The sequence below is a fragment of the Pseudonaja textilis genome, chromosome 3 (genome assembly GCF_049901715.1).
Source record: "Pseudonaja textilis isolate UNSWEBS1 chromosome 3, rPseTex1.2, whole genome shotgun sequence".
NCBI classification, from domain to species: domain Eukaryota; kingdom Metazoa; phylum Chordata; class Lepidosauria; order Squamata; family Elapidae; genus Pseudonaja; species Pseudonaja textilis.
The window spans coordinates 14,890,207-14,917,030 of NC_141992.1; the positions used below are offsets into that span (position 1 = coordinate 14,890,207).

At 41.5% G+C, this 26,824-nt stretch overlaps 1 protein-coding gene across 1 annotated transcript in view; it reads left to right on the forward strand.

The window, feature by feature from the left end:
* Window positions 1-26,824, forward strand: part of APCDD1L (APC down-regulated 1 like) — an 84,797-nt gene that overhangs the window by 39,874 nt on the left and 18,099 nt on the right. The window contains exons 2-3 of the mRNA XM_026697443.2: window positions 22,693-22,867; window positions 24,584-25,139. Of these exons, the coding sequence (XP_026553228.2) occupies window positions 22,693-22,867; window positions 24,584-25,139 (731 nt within the window). The remainder of the gene's footprint in view (window positions 1-22,692; window positions 22,868-24,583; window positions 25,140-26,824) is intronic.

Here is a 26,824-nt window from a genome sequence, read left to right on the forward strand (position 1 = left end):
TAAAATTGGACACAACTCACTTAACCACTGCTGTGCTTAGCAATGGAAATTCTACCCCCATTGTGGTCATAAGATGACGATTACCTGTATTTCTAGGAAAATTTACAGTTCAGAAATTGAGTGACTCAGCCTGTTGATCAGTAGAGAGTTCTTACTTTGGATGTGTGATATAGGTGCTATGATGGGGTGAAATGATAGCAATGTTCCAATATCTAAGGGGCTGCCACAAAGAGGAGGGGGGTCAAACTATACTCCGAAGCACCTGAGGGCAGGACAAGAAGCAACGTGTGGAAACTAATCAAGGGGAGAAGTGACCTAGAATTAAGGAGAAATTTCCTGACAGAACAATTAATCAGTGGAATGGCTTGCCTTCAGAAATTGTGAATGCTGGAAATTTTTGAACACTGGAAATTTTAAAGAACAGATTGGATAACCATTTGTCTCAAATGGTGTCGAGTTTCCTGCTTGAGCCAGGGGTTGGACTAGAAGACCTTCCAGTTCAGTTCTGTTCTATTCTGACTGATTTCAGAATTATCTCATAGGCCTGGACAATCACCTGTCTACCTTAGAAGGTAAGAAGGATCAGTGACCTAATGACATACTAAGCAGCTTTCTACGTGCTCCTGATATGTTGGTGGGGAATGCTGATGTGGTTTTCAGAACATTTTTTCCTTAATATAAACATATTTTTCAATTACTGAATGACATCCTCATTCCATCAAAACAGGCCACCTGGAAAAATCAATGCAAAATCTAAATGAGAGGCTACATTTGTGATGAGGAAGTCCTAAACTTGGGTATAATTTCAGGGCACACAGCTTCTGTGATTAGATTACGTTCAAGGCAGGTTGAAGTTTAATTGAAATGTCTGTCAGTGACATTTGAGGGAGCTGGAATGCATCAAGAATGGCCACTGCTGGCAGGCAAAACCGTAGGATGAAATTTCAGACTATCTAGAAACCACACCTTAATAAACAGTTTGTCCCAGATCCTGCCTCTTGAAACAAATTCAGTTCTGTGCCTTGATTGAATAAGTGTTTTTCCTTGTAGCCCGTTGTTGAGTCAAAGTGAAACATGTCCCCTCTCTCATTTATTTTGGTTTATGTCACTGGTGCTGTGGCATGTATCACTTTAATAGCTTTCTAAACCTAGCAATTTCCTTGGTCACCTTTAAGGGGCCTTGCGCATAGCGCACTTTCTGAATGGAAAAACTTTTTTGCTGTTCCTTGCTGAGTTAATAGTAAGCATGAGAAAGTCTTAAAAGAGATATGAAGAAGTCTTTAAAAAGCACGCAAACTCCAAAAGAGGGTCTTTCAGATTGACGCTACTAAACCAGTAGTCTTCACTTACCAACTGCCTCATTTAGTGGCCCTTTAAAATTACAACACTGTAAAAAACAACAACAACAACCCATAGTTTTGTGACCAGCTTTTGCATTTATGGCTGTTCGAACAGAACAGAATAACAGAGTTGGAAGGGATCTTGGAGAGCTTCTAGTCCAGGGGTGTCAAACTCAAGGCCCGCGGGTCAGATCTGGCCCATGGGGTGCTTAAATCCAGCCCGCAGGGCTGGCCTGGAAATATCAAGGGTGGTGCCTCTGGCAGCTAAAACAGGCTGCATGTGCCTCCCATGCCTTGTTTTCACCCTCCATGGCCCCTTGCAGCACTCTGCCAGTCGATAACAGCCCAAATAACTGCCCTAAAATGGGCCGAAAATGGCTTGAAACCAGGCCTGAAACCAGGCCTGAAAAGGCCAGACAAATGGCCCCCAAACCACAGGTCGGAAAATGGCTGGCAGAGTGCTGCAGGAGGCCATGGAGGGTGAAAATGAGGCACAGGGGCCCACATGCAGACCCTCATGCCCCATTTTGGCCAGCAGGGTGCTTCAGGAGGCATCCATCCTGCCCCCCTGCCGCTGCCCTCACCGCCTCCCCTCCCACCGGCCCGCGGAGAACTACAATGCTGATCCGGCCCTCGAAGAAATCCAGTTTGACACTCCTGTTCTAGTCCAATCCCCTGCTCAAGCAGTAGTCCCTTTACCATTCCGGACAAATGGCTGTCCATTTCTTCTTAAAAGCCTTTTTAAAAGGCTCCAGTGATGGAGCACCCACAGCTAACCATTCCACTGGTTAATATCGCCGGGTCCTGTCAATGCCATCCAGGTGCTTCATAATCAGCACACACCTTCTTAGTATTTGCAACCATCACAGTATCCTGTAATTCATTGAACACGGTTTGTATGCTTCCCAACAAGCTTGTGACGAGCAGATTTAATAGATAACATGGAAACAAAAGTGGTGCAGAGGTGGAGCTCTCGCCTCACATCAGAAGGCTTCTATCCTAGATAGAGGCAGATATTTCTCTTTCTGGGCACAATCAGAATATATCTACTAAACAAAACTCCACATTGGTGACAGGAAGGGCATCTGGCCATTAAAACACTCTGCTTGCTCCATCCAGTTGCCCAGACTCCACCCTGCAAGGGATTATGGGGTCGTTAAAAGAGGGTGATGATGGAAATAAAATCATAAATCAATGTCAGATGATTTTCCCTTTAGTGACCGTTGCAGGTCCCAGTTGCGGTTACTAAGCAAGGAGTTTAATTAGGTTCAAGCAATACACAATGCTGAACCACTTTTATGCCGCAGCATGTTATGTGAAATAATCTGAATAAGAATTTCAAATTTAAGAAATGAAAGCTTTCAGATTTTATTAAATGTATGTGTGCATATGGAGATAATCACTTCCATTCTCCTTTAGAACATGGGAGCTAAAACAAGTTAAAACATCCTTAAATTTCAATCTTCTTTATTCAAACTTGTGCTCCTTCGTTTGCCCTCATGATGTAGTGATTAAAGAGACCCAAAATGTACCTCAGTGTGTGAGTTGGAATCAATCATTGTTTTTCAACCCAATATGTCTCCCAGGATTGTTATTGCAGGAAGAAAAAGTGAAGGAGGGGATTATACTATGTACATGGATTTGAACGCCTGGAAGAAAGGCAGGATAGACAGGAAATCTAACAAGCAGATATGGGCTTCTCATTGTTAAATTAGCTAAGCTTTAGTTGATCAAAATCTGGAATAATGAAAAACTGATGTAATCTCCAGTTTGCTTGTTGGTTGGTTTTTTTTTTTTTTTCATTTTGAACTTGTTGGGAAAATCGTTTGCAAATTTTACTGAGGCTGGACTTAAAATGTTTAAGGTAACTGAAGGAGAAATTTCCTGACAGAACAATTAATCAGTGGAATGAATTGCACAGAGATTGTGGGTGCTCCAACACGGGAGGATTTTCAGATTTTGTCTGAAAAATGGTATCGGGTTTCCTGCCTGAGCAGAAGGTTGGACTACAAGACTTTCAGAGTCCCTTCCAACTATTTATTTTCTTTATTGAACTCTGTTATCAGTCCCATTTAGCATAGTTTGATCTGTTCAAGCCTATCACAGTCCCAATGTTTTGTGAGATTTGGGTTTTGTTGTTTTCAACAAAGGTGGTGAAAAACAGTTCTCTGCCTATACTGTATTATTGCAATTATCTGTGTTGTTTATTTATTAGATTTTTTTATGCTGCCTTTATAGGTAACTTTATAGGTAACGCAGGCGACAAACATACATAATACATCTTCATCCTCCTATTCTCTCTACAACAACAACTCTGTGGGGTTGGGTGGGCTGAGAGAGAGAGAAACTGGCCCTGTCACCCACCTGGCATTTGTGCCTAAATTGGGTCTAGAACTTCCAGTTTCCTGATGACTGGCTTAAAATCACCTAACCGGTATCAAAGGGAGCAGAGCTAGAGGTGGTATTCAGCAGGTTCTGACCAGTTCTGGAGAACCGATAGTGGAAATTTTCAGTAGTTCAGAGAACTGGAAGATACTACCTCTGTCTATTCTCTGCCTCACAAGTCCCAGCTGATTGGCTGGGTCTTCTTTTGTTGCTCTGCACAGGAGAACAGAGCTGGAAAGCAGATTTGTGGGGTGTGAATGGAAATTTTGCAGTATCCTTCAAGTGGGGTGTTCTGACCAAGGCTTTCTGAGACATTATTAAACACAGATTAGTCTCCAAAATTATTTATTTTAGCGGCTATGAAGTATAGTCATTCACAGCCCTTAATGAGTCTCAAACAATTTCTAAATAGTCCCACAGAAGTCTGCCAAAGTCCTTCGGGATATGTCTGCTAAGCACACATCTTTATCTTTCTTGAAATGCTGCCAACAACTAAATTGCCAATTAGTTGTACAAGGCCAAATGGAGCACAAATTTAACACGGAGCTTCATGTTTCAAACCGACCAGTACGAACAAAGTTGCTTCCTTCAAAGGTTCATGTCCCTTTGCTCCTCCTTTATGTCTTATGAGAGAGCCAATCACCTCCAAGTCTTACTCCTGAGTTACCCCTATTGTCTTAACTGTTCTTGCCTTCTGGCAGCTCTGCACATGCGCACACTGGGAACAGGCACCCCCTGTTCCTCTGCCTTTCTGCTGTCAGTTTCTGGAGGCTCCGAAATCAGCACATAACTCTCAGATGGCTCTGGCCCCATCTCTCTATTGGACGCAGAACCCTTGTCCAAGTCCTCCCTAGACTCCTGGACTGGCCCATGTTCCTCTCCACTGTCCGACTCTGCTGCCAGCTCCGCAGACTGCTGGCAGACCATAACAAGGGGCGGGAATGGAGATTTTATAGTATCTTTCTCCTGCCACGCCAACCAAGCCATGCCCAGAGAACTGGTAATAAAACTTTTTGAATTCCACTACTAAGCAGAGCAGCCCTCATCAATGATCTCCCACAAACTAAAATCACTTTAAGAAGTTCTTTCTGTCATCCCTTTCATCTAAAGCAGTGTTTCTTAAACATTTTCCTCTTAGGATTCTTTCCCATTTTTAAAAATGATGGAGGATCCTAAAAGAGCTTTAGTTTATATGGCTTTCATTTATTATATTAAAAATTAAAATGGACACATAATGCTGCTGCTTACTGTATCTCGTGATCATTGGATGAGATTTTAATATTGCATTATTTTTTCAACATAGCTTGGTGTTTGATTTTGATTTTATGGATCTCTGAGAGAGTCTTTGAAAAACCTGAGGGGTCCTAGGAGCCATGGTGGCACAGTAGTTAGAATGCAGTATTGCAGGCTAACTCTGCCCACAGTCTGGAGTTCGATCCTGACTGGCTCAAGGTTGACTCAGCCTTCCATCCTTCCTAGGTCAGTAAAATGAGGGCCCAGATAGTTGGGGGCAATATGCTGACTCTGTAAACTTCTTAGAGAGGGCTGTAAAGCACTATGAAGCGCTATGTATGTCTAAGTGCTACTGCTATTGCTAAACACTGCTCTAATATAGCCCAACAAAAATGCTTGCAAACCTTTAGAGGCCCAATCAGGATCAATTCCCCTACTAGCAGAATTGGGACAGCCTTCCCTGCATCCACCTTTTTCTAACATGCTTAGCCTCTCCCTAGGACTGTGTTGGGAGTAGCTTAAAACAAAGTAGAAAGAAAAACTAGAGTTCTTAGAATGACCTAGTTTTTGTGAGGTTCCTCTAGAGTCATGTTTTTCAATTTAGTAAATTTAAGATGTGTGTACCTCAGCTCCCAGAATACCTCAGAATTCTGGGAGTTGAAGTCCACATAGCTTAAAGTTGTCAAAGTTAAGAAACACTGTTCTAGGGTTTCATCTATACGCTGATAGTGGGAAGATAAGCTTAACCTTTGGTGCTAACTCACCATGGAAATTAGCTTAATAGAAACAATCCTGGGGCTATTTGGGGCTAAAACAAATTTGCTCTAATCCCACAATGAGTGGATTTAGCAGTTTGCATGACAAGCTCCTTTCCTGACCCAGCTAAGGATCTCCCATGAACAGCCCTATTCCCAATGAACGCTTTAAACCGGGGTTTATTTTCTGACTCATACTCCCAAGTCAGATTCTCTTGCAATTTTTCTCTGAGATTTGGCAGAGGGAATGTGTATGATATTCCTTTTCTTATTCAGAGAGCATCTTGCCTTTTGTAATTCTATCCTTCTGGAACAGTTTCTTTCTGCCCTATTTAAAAAAAAAAACATCATTATTTCAGGATTGTAGCCCTTGAATATTTATCAGTTTCCATCTCATGTGCTAGTCAGACAGTTCATATCGAGTTGTTTTTGGTTTAGCTAATACGAGGAACATTGTCTGCCATCCAAAGAATCTTTTTCCAATCTGCCTTACTTTTTGCTGTTAGTTTTCTGTCAGTCGGATGAAACTTCTCATTTACACTTACTATTCTGTGGTTAGCTGCTCCTTTTACTTTAATTATTTACACACAGAGAACATTTTTTTGGAAATCTGATTAATACTTGCACTCTTCAAAATGCTGCAGAGAAAGAAGGGAAAAAGTGTGTATACATCCTTATAATCGAAAGACCACAACCATCACTAATATAGACTTCTATCCCTGCATATGCCAGGGTGACATATTTAATTCCAGAATAAGCAGCGTAGTCTCCCTTTGATGCTATCTCTTCTGCAAGGGAAGGGAAGTCTGGGAACATCATTTAGTGGAAAGGTTAGTTAACCGCTTTGGTTTCAGCTGCCACATTGGAAATCATGTCTGGTAACTTGGCCTCCCTTCAGTTGGCAATACCGAGGTATGTTTGAGTTCTTACTTCCTATTGGCGATTTCCCAGGTCAACAGATTCAAAAGGCATCATGGTCTGATTTCACCAGGCTCCATGAGACTGAGGGGCAATAGATGCTACTACTATGTGCTTTCCAGCAAGACCATCATGCCAAGGGGAGCCCAGCTGCATTGGCCCCAATTGCAGCAATTAGGTAACCTTATCAGTTCCAGAAGAGAGTGGGGTTTGCTTTCTATTTATGTAAAGTGGCTTACCCTGTGAATGTTGTGACAGTGTACTTGATGGTCCCTTAATTAGACTGTTTACTGTTTGATGGTTCGCCTGAGTTGGTAGCTCCTTGATGGGGTATTGTTTAATGCCTGATCATTGATCTAATAAATCTTAGAGTTAATCTCTGAGTAGTTATTGCTATCCAGGAAATGTTGCGGTCTTTTAGCTTTTTGATTGTCTCTTTTGAATAGTATGTAGATGTGCTTGTTGATGGCTAATTTGTCTGAGTGCCAAGCTTCTCAGAATCTAGCATTTCTGGACTTCATCTAAGATGCTCACAACTTTTCAGCTGAAGCTATGTAAAGTCTGTCCATGTGTTGTGCAAGTAAGGAGTTTTCATCATTTCTTGTGACTGCTAGTTGGTGTACATGAAGGCATTTTACTAGCCTTCTGCCTGTTTGTTCTAAATAATGGCTATTACAGTCTTTATTTCCCTCTCGGTGTAGATGAAACCCATAATTGTTATGGACAGCTTTGTTTTCATCTGTGTGTCAGAGATGTAGAACCATCAGTTGCTGGTGAAGGAACAAGGCAAGCAGGAGAAGAACATCCTAGAGTGGTATAGAAATAGTAATATTTTGCTCTATTTCTCCCCCCTGGCCTTGGAGAACATCTCCCCATTCATTATCCATTCATTGTGAGTTTTGCATTTAGATGGTAAACCTAAGAGTTTGATCTGCCCGTCTATCTCTTAGCTTTGGGAAACAGCTATTTGGAAAAAGTGGGGGGGGATTAAAATACAGGAAGTAAATAAATGATCTGAACTTCTACCTGGCCTTTGGTCTGCAGACTATCAATATCTCTGACCGGAGAGCTATTTTTACACAACATAGGATTGCAATGGTATGTGGGATTGATCTTGGTAAATAGGAGGAAATGCTACGGATCAGACATCTGTCATGCAAAAGACTTGCAAGGTTCTGTTAATGTTTCTTAAAATAAAGATAGAGCTACTATTCTTTGTTTCATTCCTTTCAAGACTTCAAAGGGTTAGTAGTAAAATTCCTTTGCTTTTAGTGCATACCAAAGTCACGTCTCTTTGCAGCAACATGATTACTTTTCAGTTAATGTTGTAATATATAAGAAAAGAACAGTCACCCAACATGTTCATATATACTTATGAGAAGGATATAGAATTCGACGAGCTGCTTCCTTCACCCTTGGGTTGCTGGTGTTGCATGAGAATACACTTCACAGGTTTGGTTAAATACAGGTGCAATCTTCTCTAATCTTGTCATTTTTATCTTGTTAGAAGACATTTAGTGTCTCTTGATAGTGAGATGGGTGTTGTAGAAATTTAATAAATCTCTCTCTGTATATATCAAAGCGAAATACCACTCACGCATCATCACAAAATCTCCAGAACTGTAAAGCCTACAAGCTTGAAATTTGGCATGTACGTTCCTCTTGGCTTCTAGTTGCTCACAAACAAAGGATTTTTCGAAATGACCACCAGAGCATTAGTATTTTGTATATTATTATTAACACACTCTGATGCCAAGGAGTTCTACTCCCCCTCCCCACCTGAAAGTTCCTCGCACAATTAGCTGTTTTATAAAAATGGAAGGATAATTTTTTCTTCAGCTATTTTAAGAGTTGCTGCTCTTATCCAAATTTAACAGCAAGAAGACCAATGCAATTTTCTCATATGATGTGGGCCTCCTTCACTCCATTTGTTTACAAGCCTGTAATCCCTTAATTCGGGATAGAGTTGGTTGGAGCTGAGCATTTACTAGCTAGATGCCCTTCCTGATGCCACATGGAGTAAATATTTTTTTCTTTGCACCTTAGGAGAGAAACATCTGCCACTACCTAGGATTGAACTCTCAACCTTCCAAGTGGGAGACGAGAGTCTTCACCACTGCACCACCATGCTGCTCATGGTCCTCCTCCTTAAATACATCCTTAGGACACCCAATTAACACTTATCTTGTTGGTGTGTTCTTAAATAGTGTAGGAGATGACTAGGTGGAGCCTGAAGGTGGAGTCAAATGTGTCATCAGTTTGGAGTCACTGCACTCCCACAAGAGACCTAACTTCAGACCCCTGTGAATGTTATATAGCACCAGTGGTGGATTCAATTTTTTTTTACTACCGGTTCTGTGGGTGTGGCTTGTTTGGTGAGCGTGGTTTGGTGGTCATGTGACTGAGTGGGCATGGCCAACTCGGCAAGGTGGTGCAGCACCTTGCTGCGAGTGACATCAAGTTGGCCATGCCTACTCAGTCATATGACTGATGCTGCAGAGACAGGGTGATTTCCTACGTACCTCCCCCCACCCTTCTGCCCTTGGGCTGACAAAAAAAAAAGCCCAACTAAAGATTGCGACTGCCTGCCAAGTCTGCCTGCCGAATGGATTTTGTTTTGGGGTGATTTTTGTTTTGTTTTTTGCCAGAAGCCCCTTGGAGATAAATTTGCACTGCCAAATCTTATTGTACCACATTGTTGCAGTGCTGTTGCTGCTGTGGGCGCTGCTGTGGTGTCTAGCTGCCCAAATAAAGAACCGCACCGGCTCAGGGCAACTGTCAGGAGCAAGAGGAGAAGCCAAGGCACTTGCCCCATAGCAGCCAACTTCACTCTCTCTTGCTCCAATTTGGCGCTCCCGGCATGCACAAGGAGCATGAAGGGAGGGTGCCCGCTCTCCCGGAGCATGCTTTCTTCCTTCTCCTGGTGGAGGCACCTCTTCCAACCAGGCCTGGCATGATCAGCCAGCAGATAGGCCACATGTTCCAGGGCTTCTCGAGCCCCTTGTCATGAGATGCCCGCAGCTGCTGCGTGCTTTTTTCGGTGTGGCTGGAGTCCAGCAGCCACACCGAAAAAAGCACTCTCTGTTCTATGTGCCAGGCCCGGCAAGTCTGAGCAGCCGGTGCATAGAACAGGACAGTGCCAGAACATGGGAGAAGTGGAGCAGAGCAGGAGATCGGTAATTTCACTGCAAGAAGCCTGTGACTGCCACGTGTTCTCCAGCCCACTGAATAAAGCACAGCATGCGCCGGCTCATTGGAGAAGCAGAGCAGCAGCTACAGGGTTCTCGCACCAAAAAAGGGGTAGCTGGAGGAGACTCTTAGTCTCCAGCCTCATCTTGCAGCGCAAGAAGCCTTCCCCAACCAGCCGGCTGCTCTCTTCTTCCTCAGCCATACAGAACAAACAGGCAGAGAAGGAGGAGAGCAGCCGTCCGGTTGGGGGAGGCTTCTTGTGCTGTGAAAGAGGCGGCTGGAGACCGAAAAAGAGTCGGCTCCAGCCACCCCTTTTTTCAGTGCAAGAAGCCTGTAGTTGCCACTCTACTTCTCCAATGAGCCGGCGCATGTTGTGCTTTTTTCAGTGGGGCTGGAAAACATGCGGCAGTCGCAGGCTTCTTGCAGCAAAATTACTGATCTGCGGCTCCCACTCCACTTCTCCAACGTTCCGGCGCCACACTGTTCTATGCACCGGCTGCTTGGACTTGCCGGGCCTGGCACATAGAACACAGTGTGCTTTTTTTAGTGCAGCTGCTGGACTCCAGCTGCACCGAAAAAAGCACACAGCAGCTGCAGGCCTCTCGCAACAAGGTGGGGAGGTGAGAAGCCCCGGGACATCCATCCACCCACCTGCTGGCTGGCGGGGCCAGGCTGGAAGAGGCGTGTCCACTGGGAGAAGGAAGAAAGCATGCTCCTGGAGGGCGGGCAGGTGGGCGGATGTCCTGAGGCTGCTGCACATGTACACTGCATGTGTAGCAGTTGCAAAACGCAGTACGCATGTGCAGCAGCCGTGGGACATCTGCCCGAACTGCACGGCAGCTGCCACGTGGTAGGGAAAGCTAGGAAAGCGACTGGGGCAAGTGAGCAACTGGGCGACCAGGTCAGGGGCGTGGCCAGCCATGGGTCGCCACTGGTTCGGTGACCCAAACCAAATCACTGCTACCGGTTCACTTGAACCGGTGCAAACCGGTTGAATACCACCTCTGTATAGCACCAATTTTCCTTGAACTTCAGTAGATCAGGCTTTTGTATATAGGTACCATGTAAGAAACTTGAAGTGCTTTGAACTAAACTCCTGTTCCTGGTTACTTGCACCTGACAAGTAGATCCAATACATAAATGCAGTGGGCTTTCTCTTTTCATCCAGAGGTCCGGCTCTCACCACATTTTCCCACTGAGGGACAATTATCCCAGGCATTCTGCGGTATGGGAACAGGGAAAAGCACGAAATCTTTAGCCAAATAAATAATTAGTCAGAGTCCTTGCACATAACTACTTTTCACATATCGCAGTGGTACTTCAGTTGGTACAGTGGATGAGTAGTGGGTCAGTAATTTGTTGCACATAAATGTACACAAAAACCCTGATTGCTGATGGCTATGTTTATACTTCTGGAGAAGCAATTTAGGGATAGAGAAGTTAGAGTGAAGGGCGTATAGTCTAATCTCTTTGCCTGCCTGAGGCTTCTCCATTTCAAAATCAGTCTCTCCAAGGAGCCCAAATTGTTTTAGTGTTAAAGAGTATTTCTTAGTAGAATTATGTATGCAATATTTTCCAGTCACAACACTATAAAGCCCCATCTGGTATGTATAATTGATTTTTTTTTAACCCTTTGTAAACACAGGCACAAAAAAAGGCATCAAAAGCTAGCATAATTCACACACAATTGAAATCTATTAAACATTTGATAAAACATAGATTTCTTAAAGACCTGCTTTAAGAAATTACCATGTCACTATTGGGTGAAAGCTTGATAGTTAGGTTGCAGCTACCAAATAGGCCCAGATCAGTGGTGGGATTCAAATTTTTTTACTACTGGTTCTGTGGGCGTGGCTTGGTGGGCGTGGCAGGGGAAGGATACTGTAAAATCTCCAGTCAGAGGTGGTATTTGCTAGTTGTCTGAACTGCTCAAAATTTCTGCAACCGGTTCTCCAGAACTGGTCCAAACCTGCTGAATACCACCTTTTGCCCAGATGTTATAAAATCTTATATTGTCAGGCCCGGGCCAAAAACAACATAGAACAGGGGTGTCAAACTAGATTTCTTTGAGGGCTGGATCAGCATTGTAGTTCTCCTCTACAGGCCACCTGGGGAAGGCGGGGAGATGCGACAGACCCCTCCTGCAGCATCCTGGTGGCCAGGCTGAAAACGGGGCACCTCAGACCAGTCTCTTGCTATTTCCAGGCTGGCCACATGGGCCAGTGTTAAGCACCCCAACATAGAACCTTGAGTTTGACACCCCTGATCATTTCAGCCAAAGTTCAGTTGTGAAATCTATGCTAGTCTAATGGATATATACTGGAGAATCCAGAAATGGCTATCCTAAATTTTTTTCCTCTTTCTCAGATCCATTTCTGGGCTGGATTGTCTATTGTTTCACCCTCCACCTTAGAATGTGCTTCCTCCTTTTTGGAAAACGAGCTCTTCATTGTAATCCATCATACCACCACCGTCTCTATAGATACAATCCATCAAATTGATGGGAAACCAATTGATGGGAGAAAGTGATTCTTGATATAGCACACTCTCAAATTATTTATAAATGATGATCTGATGTTTTAATGGGCAGCATATATTAAGAGTAAACCCTTAGAGATTGACCAGGATCAATATAATAAGATTTAAAAAGCAAGCAACTCAAAAGTATTCTGATCTCCAGCTGTGCCAGCTGTTGTTTCCAAATATTATTTAAAAGAAGCTTTCAGAGAAAGAATTGCATTATGTCAGTTAGGCATATATAATATTGAATTATTTCCAGGATGTTGTGCTAATTGCCTGATTTGTAGTTTTCGCTTATATACTTTTAACAATAATTGATAGTAGATAGATGATATTCATGATATGTGTATTCTTTTTTCACTATTCCTCCTAATTCTTTTTTTTCCATTTTCTTTTTATCCTCCTGTACTCTAGAGTGAAGCCCATTTATAATGTCTCCCAATTCTGAATTTTTTATATTAGTGTCAAAGTGTTTTTAAATAGCTTAATTCTTCATTTGAAATCCAATTTCATAAACTGAAGTTTTGCTCCATGGCTTTTCTAAAGCAACACATTTTATTGAAATCTTATGGACTAGACTCCTGATTTCCCCATGTTCTATTTGTTTCTCTTCTGAGCACTTAGAAATGTTACAGTTAGAGGTAGAACTGAATGTTGTTTTCAACAAAGAGAGCAAGTAAGAGCTGAGGTTGAGTCTTATCACTCAAAGAACTATAAATTTTGGAGGCATTTAGGAAGCGGTCTTATTACAGCTGTTTTTATTTCTCACTATTTTCCAATTTAAGGTTCAGGTTAATTTTTATCCTGATAAAAGTTCTGTGTCACTCATTTTCAATGTTATTTTGGAGGTGCCCTCATGTGGTGGAAAAAGGAAGTCTGTGTAAGTTTCTAGCTATAATTTCAATAGAAGAGTGATTCTTGTTTTCTCTCTTAGAACCCCTTCCTGCTTTTAAAAATCATGACAGATCTCAAAGGAACTCTTGTTTGTATGGTTTAAATTTATCAATATTTACTGTATTGAAAATGTTTGATGGGATTTTATTATTGCATTATTTTTCATCACAGGTTGGCAAATAATTTGATTTTGCGGATCCCTGAAAGGGTCTTGGGGCAGCCCTAAGATTCCTAGGATGTAATGGGCCAACTCACCATAGGCCAACTTACTGTGGGACAATTCAACAATTCAATTTAATTATTTTTAATATAATTTTTAAATTATTTTAATTTTTGTCATTCACATTTCATTTTGCTCCTCCTTTTGCATCCTTTTTAAAAACGATTCTATTCCACCATTTCTGTGATATTAATGTAAATCTTGCCCTGAGTTGTCAACTTGACCGTGGCTGTGGGAAATTGGCTGTGGCAAGTTATCCTAGACCAGAGATGTCAAACTCGTTTTCATTGAGGGTTGTGTTTGATCTTTTGGGGCGGGGGAGTGGGCGTGGCCAGGGTAGGCATGGCCAGCTTGATGTCACTCATGTTGGGGGTGACTTTGAAGGCCTGAGTGCTCTGCCAGCGAAAATGGAGATTGGGAGGGCTGTGCACAGCCCTCCTGAGCTCAGCTTTTCTGGCAGAGGCATGGTGGGCTGCTCCTTCACTGTTTCCAGGGTGACCCCATGGGCCAGAGATCTAAGCACCTCGCGGACACCCCTGTCCTAGAGATCCTAGGATCCCACTTTAAGAAATACTGCAATGGAGTATTTGGAAGGGCTATACGCCAAACTATATTATTTTCCCAGTGCAAATCTTTGAACAAAGGTTTGTGCAGAAGATTTGACTTCTACATATCCAATAAAGGCAGGATTTCTTCAACTGTCTTTTTCTCAAGTTCTTGCAAAATGAAAGTAGCTAGGGAACCTCAGCCTACCCCGGTGTGAAATCTAGATCAAAAAATGAATTTAGAGAGAAAACCATGATAAACATCATCTTTCTCCAATGAGGAGCCAGGCAGCCAGTCTGCAAGAGTCAGTATTTAATCTAGCTCAATGGCTTTAAACTGTTGCCAGAGCTCAGCCTATTCTAAACCAAAGCCCTCCAGATATGTCAGGAACATGTTTTCCAGAATTCCTAGGCAACGGAAAATGGGCTGGGAATCACATTAGAAAAGCTTTCCACATCTTAGATTGTTTCCTCCTGTATTTGTTAACTCCTCTTTTTTTTCAATTACAATCCCTTATTTTTTTTAATCTCTTCCTTGCTCCTCTTAGCATCTTTTATGAAGTTACTTTGGCTTTAAACTCTCCCCTTTTAAACTTCCCCTGTCTTCTTTGTAGTCCCTCAAGACTAGTCCTACCACTCAAGGCCATCTGAAGTTTTAGTCCCTGATGTTTTAGACATTGCCTTTTTTCCAGGGATGGGATTCTACCAATTTGCACCTATTCATTCGCTGGAACCGGTTGTTAACATTCTAAGCAGTTCGGAGAACCAGTTATTAGAAGAAATTACTGGCCTAATCCTGTAAGGAACGCAGGAAGGAAACATTCTGGTGTTGCTTACAGAAACTGCCTTTCCGTTAACCCTTATTACATTTCTTGGCAGGACTAGACTTCCTGTCTCAGGAACTTCTCAGGAGTTTTTTCCCACTCCTTTGCTGGTACTTTGCTTGTGTGGAGTGACCATTCAAAGTTACAATGGCATTGAAAAAAGTGACTTATGACCATTTTTCACACTTACGACTGCTGCAGTATCCCCACAGTCATGAGAGGTCAGGCGAGGAGATGTGTGTCTCGATGTGAGTGATATTGAGTTGGCCACGCCCAGCCAATAACATAACCACCAAGCGATGGCCACCCAGTCACATGACTACCAAGCCACGCCCCTGTGGAATGGGCTTTGAGAGTGAAATAAACAGCACTGATGGGACGAGGTAGGAAAGGATGTTCATGAACATTCCCAGTTCCACTTTTTAAATTAATTTATCAAAATATGAAACATAAAGAAAAACTAAAATAATGGGAAAGTAGGGAAGAAAAAAGGGAAGAGGAACTAAGCCACGCCCACAGAACCGGTTGTTAAAAGAATTGAATCCCACCCCTGCTTTTTTCCTTTCCTAAAGAAATTGGACTGCATATGTTTTCTGAGCTTTGTTCTAATAATTGAGATGTTTATGAACACCAAGTGGTTTGTTGTTATAGAGATGACTAGTACATATTACTATATAAAAATAAAAAGTTGAGACTGTATGTTATTGTCTAATTCTACTGAGTTATAAAGAGTTAGAAGTCAGTGCTTTTCTTTCATTTTCTCCTTTTACCCTATCCTACCCTTTCATTTTTCCTCTTCCCTTTTTTCTTCCCTACTTTCCCATTATTTTAGTTTTATGTTTCATATTTTGATAAATTAATTTAAAAAGTGGAACGGGGAATGTTCATGAACATCCTTTCCTACCTCGTCCCATCAGTGCTGTTTATTTCACTCTCAAAGCCCATTCCACAGACATTAAAACATCTTAATGGCAATGCTTTTCTCTTTTCTCTTTCTCCTTCTCTCTAAATTCAGAAAAAAAGGCTTAAAAAAAAATGTGTTAAGACTCCCTGATGGTCTTTTCAAAGCATCTGGGATATAAAACAATGTTGGCTGGATGCATTTGCCAAGGAATCGTAACAAGGATTCAATCAAAGTGCAGTAGCACATACCAGTTGAAATTTGCCATTGTGCGTATAGTTGGGTCATAAATCATCAATAGACAGCTAAAATATCCACATTGATTTTGATCAGCATTTACTGATGTAAATAGTGGTTCGTCAATGATTTCATCAATACATCAATGTATTATAGTTCATTTCATTAATGCTTCATTTTCAGACGTTATACTAAGATGATGTGGCTTTCATCTACAGTTCTTAAGAATTTGTGATTACATCGATGGCTATTCTGAACAGGATTTTTCTGGGAGTTGTTATCCCGAAATATCTGCAGAGAACTCGGTTGAAGAATCCTGTCTTAGATCTATAGCAGAGGTCCCCAAACTCGGCAACTTTTAAGACTTGTGGACTTCAACTCCCAGAATTCTCCAGCCAGCTATGGGAGTTGAAGTCCACAAGTCTTAAAGTTGCCAAGTTTGGGGACCCCTGATCTATAGGGTCTTCAGGAATGGGATCACACCCAGCAACTTTGAACAGCTGCTGGACAACTCACCTCTAGAAGGGCCCTGAAGCTCTTGGGCCACGCAATGGAAGAATGAAGGTTGGCTGGCTCTCTGTTTTGTGTAATTGTGCTTTGTTTTTGTTTTTTTCCTACTATTACCTGCTGCCTGACTCAAGAATGCATTTTGTCTTGGAACAAATAGCCAGAGAATTGAGAGGAGACAAAGATGAACAAATCTCTTAGTTGTTGCTTCATTTCACTTCATTTGTCGATCAGTTCTCAAAAGATGTAGACTTCCTATTCTGATTTGCTTAAAGGGAGTTATTCTTACTAAAGTGCTGATACAGGTAAAATCAAATTGCCAGTCCATTGATCAGTTGATTGGTCAGTCAGTAGCTTGGAGAAAGGAAATAATAAAATGGTAAAACCTGTCCATCTGCAACTTGAAACGGCACTGTTTTGTTAAGACCCATAATACTTATTTGGCATTTGTAGCATGGCTTTTTGTGAAGCAGACAAGAAGCCAAGATTCTCTCTGCAATTTCCTTTCAACTCTCCAGATGAAATTATTGATTCCATCGTTTCAGCCAATTTGGGACCAGACATAAAAGCATGAAATCTCACTTGATTTACTTTCATTTCAGCTGCATTGCTGTCGAAACTGCTCTAAAACTAAGGTGGTTTTTCCTTGAGATGCTATGGCAACTTTCCTGAGGGAATTCTTGCTTCACCTCATCCCTTTGACTCCTGAAATTCAAGCCTTTGAAAGGAAATGCTAATTTGAAGGCTTTGCAGCTCCCCTCAGTAGCGCACAATGTTCCTTTCTATTCGTATCCATTTTATGTATTAATAATCATTTATTTATTTTATTTATTTATTTTATTTGTCAATTGTTTACAAGATAATAAGTATAAGTGTATACATAGTTATGAATACATGAAATGGGTACATATAAGAAAAATAAAAGAAAAATAAAAGAAACAATAGGACAGGGACGGTAGGCACATTGGTGCGCTTATGCACGCCCCCTAGAGACCTCTTAGGAAAGGGGTGAGGTCAATAGTAGACAGTCTAAGGTTAAAGACTTATATTATAAATCATGTTTATAAATCATGTTTATACTTATACCTGTAGTCTAATATGCGCTCAACAAAACAAACAAACAAACAAGAATTTTGCCAATTTCCTTCAGCACTTCATGAACATGGAATGCTGAAAGTCCAACACTTTTTGCTTTCCTTGTTTTCATTTTGTGTAGGGTGAAAGTGAAAGACTTTTAGTTTGTTGACCTGCAGGAACTTATTACCAGACAATGATTTCCATTCTTTGTCCATGGCATTTCACATCAGTAAGATAGGAAGACGATCACAGATTACCTTCCAGCGACAGGTGGTCCTTGATTTATGACCATTTGTTTAGTGTCCATTTGAAATTACAGTGGCACTGGAAAAAGTGACTTATGAGGCGTCCTCGCACTTATGACTGTTGCAGCATCCCTATGGTAAGGTGATTAAAATTTGGCCATTTGGCAATAGGCATGTATGTATGACAGTTGCGGCCTCCCAGGTTCATGGGATCATCATTTGTGGCTTTCCTAGCAAAGTCCAACATGCAAACTTAGTGAGAAAAGCTGGATTCACTTAGCAGTCAAGTAATTCACTTAATAACTGCCATTAATAACTGGCAGAAAAAGGCTGTGAATCAATCCAGCAACCATCTTGCTCAGCCATAGAAATTCTAGTCCCAATTGTGGTTATAACTCAAAGACTATCTATACTTTTGAAAGTTATGGGGATTGAAAGTGGCGGCAGGGTAAATCGCCCATATGTACTTCTAGCCTTTCTAGTATTTCTCCTCTAGTTTTGCAATTGAATCTGGACATCCTTTTTGCTCTTAGATAAATCAGGGGTTAAATTTATCTCCTAGACCAGGGGTGTCCAACCGTGGCAAGTTTAAGACGTGTGGACTTCAACTCCACAATCTGCTGGCTGGGGAATTCTGGGAGTTGAAGTCCACACGTCTTAAACTTGCCAAGATTGGACACCGCTGTCCTAGACGTTCTTTCTCATTCTTTCCTAGCATTATTGAGGAGGAAATGGTTAACCCCATTTTCAGTTTCAGAGTTCCTTGGTTTTTTTTTTCTTCTTTTCTTTGAACCATTTTGTCACTTGCTGGTGGAGAGTAGTCTATTTACCTCAGATGTTCAGAAAACAATTCTTACTCTCCAGAAAGGACCCTATTAATTCCAAATCTTGATTCCATATGTGCTGTGGTTTGTGTTGCCAGCATTTTTAGAAACATCGTAGGAGCCATGTATAAATTACCAGAATTGACAACAATTGCAGATGATCAAATAAGGATTACAGAGTATTTGGGAGCTATTACACAAACTATCGAGCAGAACACAATACTGTAGCCTCTTTTGAACTTATTTTAGCTTCTTTTAGCTCTATTTTTATTTGAGAAGTGCATTTGTCCTGCTTAAATTTCCAGCTAAAAGCTGGGGGATTAAAGGATAGATTGTGCGTAAACACTATTCCCATAATTATCCATAACTATTCTGGAATTTGAACTACTTTATGTTTGCTTTTTTCGGGAACTGCTAATTATAATCAGTGATGCTCTTTTCCTTTCATCTCTAACTCTTAACTCCTTTTTGGAAAAAGCGTCGAAGTTTTCATGGACTTTCATGGAAATCTTTGCACTGCCTTTTATCAGAGATGTAAAAGAGAATCTATAGAGCAAGATATTTACTAAGATGAATTCTATGAACCGTAGTAGCAAATATTGTGTTATCTTCCCTGCTGAAAGATCAGTTGTACAACTTGGGTGGGGCAGGGGAGGGGCTGTCTTAGATTTCGTAGACCTAGAAGACCAAGAGATGCTATTGTCCAGAAGTGCCGTTATTCAGCTACACCTGGTGTATTGGATACTATTAACGTTCGAGAAAAAGAAAACATCTAGTTACATTGATTTGTCCTTAATCATTTTTCATCCTAATAACAGGAACACGCACAACTCTATACAGAGCATTTTGATAAATGTACTGAAACTCCAGTTCCAGTCAAATGTGGCAGCTGTATTTCATCATTGACACATTCTCCTGATTATGATATTATTTCTTAGTTGTTTCTGGACTTATCTCAAGTTACTGGCTTTGTTAACCAAAGTCCTAAAGGATATCAGAATCACAGAGTTGGAAGGAACATTGGAGGTCTTCTAGTCCAGGGGATCACCAACCTTTTGGACCTCAGGGTCCACCAAACTCATAATTTTAAATCCCAGGGATCACTAACTGGTTTTGTGGGCATGGCCCAATTTGTGGGTGTGGCTTGGTGGTCATGTGACCGGCTGGGCATGGCTTCTATGTAAATATTATAAATATTTATATAAATATTGATTTTTTTTTAATAAAAAAAGAGAAACTTTTACCCAAAATCAGGCAAAGCACGCAGGCAGATTGAGTTGCTCACAGAATCACAGTGTCAGCTTTAAAATTCAGCTGCCACATTTCATGGAAGCGGGGTGGAGGAGTTGAAAAGTACAAGGTTATTCTGAATGTTGTATTCAGAAATTCCAGTTGCAGTTAATTGGTTCTCGTGATTTATGAAGTGTAGAAGTGAGAGGAGAGAAGGTGGATTCTGTGTAACGCGCGAAAATATTTCACTTTGGGAAACTGCCTTAGACATACCAGATCTGTTTTTAAATATATCAATAGGAGAGAAAATGTTCGATATCATGGATACTTTCTGGATGCCTTACACACAGATATCATTCATATCTCTATCTATCTGCCATCGGCTAGCTTAGTCTGTCACATAAAATTTGCTTGCAAGCAAACTCACAAAATTAACTCATAACACACCAAGTATGTAAATATTGAACTTTTTACATAAAAAGAGCAACTTTTACCCAAAATCAGGCAAAGCAGGCAGACAGGCTGAGTTGCTCACAGAATCACTCAGTGATCTATCTATCTGCCATCGGCTAGCTCTGTCACATAAAATTTGCTTGCCGTGAGTCTGCATTGAATAATAGAAGCTTCAGTCCTAAGGGAGGTTCGACTGTGCTTAAAAGCAGAGCCGAAGATCTAAAGACTAGCTAGAAAGCAAGAAATCCATCAATTTCCTGCTTCCTAGCTAATCTAAATCTCTCACAGCAGAACAGCTGATGGTCGGAAAAATAGCAAATTAGCAGGCAAGTTTGCCGGGTAAGGCGTGAGTGGGTGGGGAGAGTTCCTGCGGGCCATGTGAGTGGTGCAGCCTTGTGTTTCTGCACAGCCAGGATTAATTGCTTTGGGGGTGTGTGTGCTCTGGCGGTGAGATTTCTCTGCGGCTCACCAAAATTTTCTCATGGCCCACCCGTGGGTCGTGGCCTACCAGTTGGCAACCGTGTTCTAGTCCAATCCCGTACTCAAATAGTAGACCCTATATCATTTCAGACATTATCAAATTTATTTGCTACCCATCTTGGGGTTTAAGGTGACTCATAATCACTCCTTCCCTGTGAGACTTCCTACAAGTTACCATATTCACTTGGATTTTTTTAATTTCTCACTCTCTGGATAAGCCAATTTGGTAAAGGTTATAGACAGGGCCTTTTCAGGGGCGGCTCCTCCCTTATGAAAATTGCTCCTAAGGCTGATGGTGGTGTCATTCATTCTGCCAACTGTTCAGCAGAAACATGTATCTCCTAAATTTCCTAAGTAGTGAAACTAATGTTTGAAGTGAAAGTGGTGCAGCGGGCCTAAACTATGGATATTCTTTTTCTAATCCCTAATTCTTTATTTTTCTTTGAACTGTGGCATAGTTCTGATAATTTCACTTGCCCCTTCCATTGCTTTTGCCTTACTCTGTGACATTCTTGGAACTTCAAAAGAAAAGAGGAAGGTTTTTCTGGGGTGACTCAAGTCAATCGGTCCTTCCCACTCACCCCACAAATTTTATTCGGCATTGGGATCAACACTGCAGTCCTTTGGGCTGAGTCTTTAGTGATAATATAGGGTGGAGACATATACAATATAAGGTGATTTCCATAATTCACTCATTAATATTTGCTGTGATGTATGGGAATAACAAATTAACAAAGTTGGTAGGGACATTGAAGGTTTTCCAGTCCAACTCCAGCTCAAGTGGGAGACCTTATACCACTCTGGACAAATGGCTGCCGACTGCCAACAGTTCGATTCTGACCAGCTCAAGGTTGACTCAGCCTTCCATCCTTCCGATCCAGATTGTTGGGGGGCAATACACGGACGCTTAGTGAGGGCTGTAAAGCACTGCGAAGTGGTATATAAATCTAAGTGCTATTGTGATTTCTATGTTCCTCACTGTAAATAGAACACGGTAGTTGGAAATGGATGCCAGCAGACTTAATTTTGGGCCTCTCGGCTAGACCCCCAGAGATAAAATAACTATTAAAAAATGAGAGATTGATTGCAGCTTTGCAGACGGTACTTGGTTTGTTTGTGTCATTTTTTTTCACTTTCCACTTGATAGTCCTTCAGCAAGAGTTGGTTTACATATGAGGCTTACTAAAAATACAGATCAAACATAACGCTCAAGATCTCGTTATTATTCAATTTCATTTTGTTTCATTTCATTTCACTTACCACTTCCATCCAAATAGATGTTGGAGTGTTCACAGATAATTAGTATTGCAAAACCATGATAATAAATGATGCAGCATTTTACTTTTTTAAAAAAAATCCTTCCTTTATTATTTTTATAAATAACTCAAGGTGGTGAGCATACCTAACACTTCTTCTTCCTCCTATCTTTCCCACAACAACAACCCTGTGAGGTCAATTGGGCTGAGGCTGCTAAACAATTAGATCTTCACCAAGTAATACAGTCACATTACTTGTGACTAATACCGGTAGCATTAGCTTAAAAGCAAAAATAAAACAATGAAAGATAATAAAAGTTTGCTTTGTTTTTTCATGATGCATGCTTATATATGTATGTCAGAAGAGACTGAATCCTGTTGGCATGCTGGAACTATTATTATTAAATTGTGGTATTTTAAAAGTTATTCCTATTGCTATTTCAGTTCTCTAACAGACAAGCCTTAATTTTACTTTCTCTTCATAATAATAAAATGGACGTCACAGTGACCTTCTATGTAATTGCAGAGGAAAAGTGATATCTTGGAAACCTCCTTCGTGTTAACAAATGCTGTCACTGCTTTTTATGAACTGAAACATCATTTCCAGAGAGTTCTCTGTCTCTGTATCCTAAAAAAAAATATCTAATTTTTCTTTCAAGCCCTTGCAACTGGAAAGAAAATATGGGATGGCCCCACAGCACATATCAGCCAGCTAGGCTCAGAAAAAGTATGGTGGGAGCCTCAGTGCCAGTTCCAATTGCGCCACCTTCAGGACGGTGCGAGAATTTCAGCTGTTCTACGGCCACAGTTAGAAGGTCATTGGATCTCAACAGGGTATGTATGAACATTGCCTCAAAATGCAGAGGAGCAGGATAACGTGTTATGTCTGTGTAACACATTCAGTGCATTTGATTGTCAAGGTGGGCTTTTGTTAAAATGTGGAAAGTATTTCTTATTCTCTCTCTCTCTCTCTCTTTGTGTGTGTGTGTGTGTGTGTGTGTGTGTGTGTGTGTGTGTGTGTGTGAACATGTTCCTCTCTTGCAGTAGCATCTTTTATGGCATTTTAAAGACCAATATATAGTTGTAGTAATCAGACACTGTAGTAATCAGTGTGTCTAAAGTCCTCCAGTTGGGTAGGTAAGAAAAAAAATATAAAACTGCAAATTGCTTTTTTGACATTACCCAAGTTTTAAAAAGTATCAGCTCAAGATATATGGTATCTGCAGATTGTTGAATTACAAAAAAGTTCTAAAGTTCTAAAGGTTTCTTGGACACCTCTTGGATTCATTTACAGATACCTTCTTGTCTTAGTACAGAATTGTTAATGCTTCTCATGAAAAATAAGACAGAGAATAATTTTCCTAAGTGCACAGCCCCAATTTTCAGTGCTATTGATAATGTAGGGTTCTTCAGATTTGAGCTCCCAAATTGCAATAGCTTGCGACTCTCAGAATGTCCAGTCTGGTCTGACATCATCATCTTTATAAAATAGGAAATCAGAACTCACAGATCCATTTTTAAAACATCTTTGGTAAAATGGAATATGTTTATCTTATCTTCCAATCCAGAAGGCCATCTATATTTTCCTTAAGCCAACCTTGCAGACTTGGCAGATCAGACTTTTTATAAGAAAAATGGGACAGTGCCAGACTTTTGATAGCTCTGGAATTTCCCCAATGATGAATTTCTTGTTCCAAATAGTGACTTGAGTTCGTTCTATAAATTATTCCTTTGTTTCTGTCAGGACAGGAGATTTGGAGACGATTGGGTGCATGTCCTCGCTAAACAGTACCACAGAGTTGAATAATTCACAAAATGGCTGCCTTGGTAACCGTGGCCATTCACAAAATGCCCATTTACCAGAAAGCACATGAGCTCTCAAGGATATTTTTCTCCCTTTGCAGTGGACCTTTGTGAGATCAAAAAAACGTTCTTGTAAATAAATATGTGGGCAGAGACTGATGCTTTGCATATGTCTGCTTTCTGTTAATATTTGAAATTAAAATAACTTTTAAAAAAGAAATCAGAGTGCAACTCTGGGAACCCATCATCCTCGTCATGCCATTCCTGGAAATGAAGAGATTTTTCTAATTCTACTCAAGTCTCTAAATTTACCCTCTTAACAATTTTTTTATGTTGTCCAGCAGCTTAGCTACTTATACCATTTTTGATATCTAACATGTTTACTGATACAGTGTTGGTCCATACCTACTTTTGGCAACTAACAAAATAATAGAGTTGGAAGGGACCTTGGGGGCCTTCTAGTCCAACCCCTTGCTCAAACAAGGAACCCTATAGCATTTCAGAAAAATGTTTGTCCAATCTGTTCTTAGAAACCTCCAGTGTTGGAGCATTTGCAACTTCTGGAGGCAAGTTGTTCCACTGATTAATTGTTCTGTTAGGAAATTCCTCCTTAGTTCTAGGCTGGTTCTCCCCTTGATTAGTTTCCATCCATTGCTTCTTGTCCTTCCCTCAGATGCTTTGGAAAACAGGTTGAGCCCCTCTTCATTATGGCAACCCCTAACAGGAATTTCCTCCCCTTGTCTTCAGGTGTGAAGTGCGCCCAGGACCTGAATTCCTGACTCGGTCATATATGTTCTTTGCCAACCGCCTCTTCAAAGCCTATCAGTTTTACTACCGTGACCCTTCCTGTAGAGAGCCCACCTACTCTCTGGTCATCAAAGGGAAAATCAGGCTCCGGCAGGCATCCTGGATCACCCTAGGGGCTACAGAAGCAGATTATCACCTTCATAAAGTTGGCATTGTCTTCTACAGCCAAAGGGCCATGCAGGAAACGGTTGCCCGCCTCAACCAAACAGGAGTGCGTTGCAGTGGATTTTTGCCAGCTGGACGGACTTGGGCTCCGGGTGCCCTCTATGAGCTTCTGAGTGCTAAAGGGGAAGAGGACTGCACCCCTGGCCTTGGCTTTGCCATGCATGAGCTTAGCCTGGTACGAGTGGAGAAGTATCACCAGCCCTTGTTCCTCCAGCACAACCAGGGGAGCAGGCAGGTGGAGGAGCTGTATCTTGGAGACATCCACACTGAATGGTCAGAGAGGCTTCAGTATCGGCCTACAGGATATCAGCGCCCACTGCAGAATGCCATGGTAAGACCGATGCTTTCAGGGACGGTCCATTACAGTATTATTAACTCGGCCTTTTATTGTTGGGTCCCAACAATGAGTCCATAGAAAGAATAACAGAGTTGGAAGGGCCCTTGGAGGTCTTCTAGTCCAACACCCCCTCTGGTTCAAGCAGGAAACTCTAAACCAGGCCTGTCAAACTAGCCGGATACATCACACGCAGGCCACGCCTACCCTGGCTCTGCAAACATTAAAAAATGTCATGATAGGCCACGATCCAGCAAGTGACACGATCAGGTTTAAACACCCGTGCTTTAAACCATTTCAGACCAATGGTTGTCCAATCTCTTCTTAAGAGCCTGCAGTGTTGGAGCACCCACAACTTCTCGAGGCTTAGTTCCACTGCTTAATTGTTCTGACAGGAAATTTCTCCTTAGTTCTAGGTTGGTTGTTTCCTTGATTAGTTTCCATCCATTGCCTTCAGGTGCTTTGGAGAATAGATTGACCCTCTCTTCTTCTAGAATGAGGCTAGGATAGAAGGAGTAGCAAGGGAAATGTAAAGGTAAAAGTTCTCCCGCACATGTGTGCTAGTTGTTTCTGGCTCGAGGGGGTGGTGCTCATCTCCGTTTCAAAGCGGAAGGGCGAGCGCTGTCTGAAGACGTCTCTGTGGTCATGTGGCCAGCATGACTAAATACCAAAGTTTCATTTCGTTTGTTTTATTGTCATTGTACCTCACACAATGAAATCAAACATCATCTTCAGTGTACATCATGACCATGAAAATAAACACAAATACACCTCCTTCACACTCCACACATTGAATTGAAAACCCCCAACACTGCACTATACAGCAGAATTCAAAAGAGCTGCTGCCCTGGGATAGAAGCTGTTTTTCAGCCTATTTGTGCTTGTTTTTATTATTCTGTACCGTCTGCCAGATGTAATAGTTCAAAAAAAGTGTTCCCAGGATGAGATGGATCTTTGAGAATGTTTTGAACTTTCTTAAGGCAGCTGGAGCTATAAAGCTGTTCCAAAGAGGGGAGAGGGCAACCAATGATCTTCTGACGTTAACCCTCTGGAGTGCTTTCCTATCTGCCAGTGTGCAGTTGGCAAACCAAACAGAGGTGCAGTGAGTTAAGTTAAGATGCATGGAGCGCTGTTACCTTCCCACCAAAGTGGTCCCTATTTTTCTACTTGCATTTTTTATGTGCTTTCGAACTGCTAGGTTGGCAAAAACTGGGATAAGTAATGGGAGCTCACTCCGTTATGCAGTGCTAGGGATTCGAACCACCAAACTGCTGACCTTTCTGATCAACATGCTCAGAGTCTTAGCCTCTGAGCCACCTTTAAGGAAAATGTAGTACACCATTATACCTTATGAAAATGTCATTACTAGAGGAAATAAGCCTGAATGTAATTAACAGCAGGCCTGGAAACCCAACTCTTAATGGAGCTGAAATGTGATTCCTTTTTTTGCTTTGTTTTTGCTCAGAAGCTTGGTTTCCTTCCCAGAATGTGTATTTTTATCAAAATCATAACTAATCAATTTAGAAAGATGATTGATCTTTAAGATAAGTTGGTTGTATTTCAGCAGAAAAATCCTCTTGAGGATTACCAGATGGGAACAGAAGGAAAGTGTAGGGAAAGAAGGAAGGAAAAACAACGACTGATTTTCCACCTATTTAATATTGCAACAACTGGGGTGATAG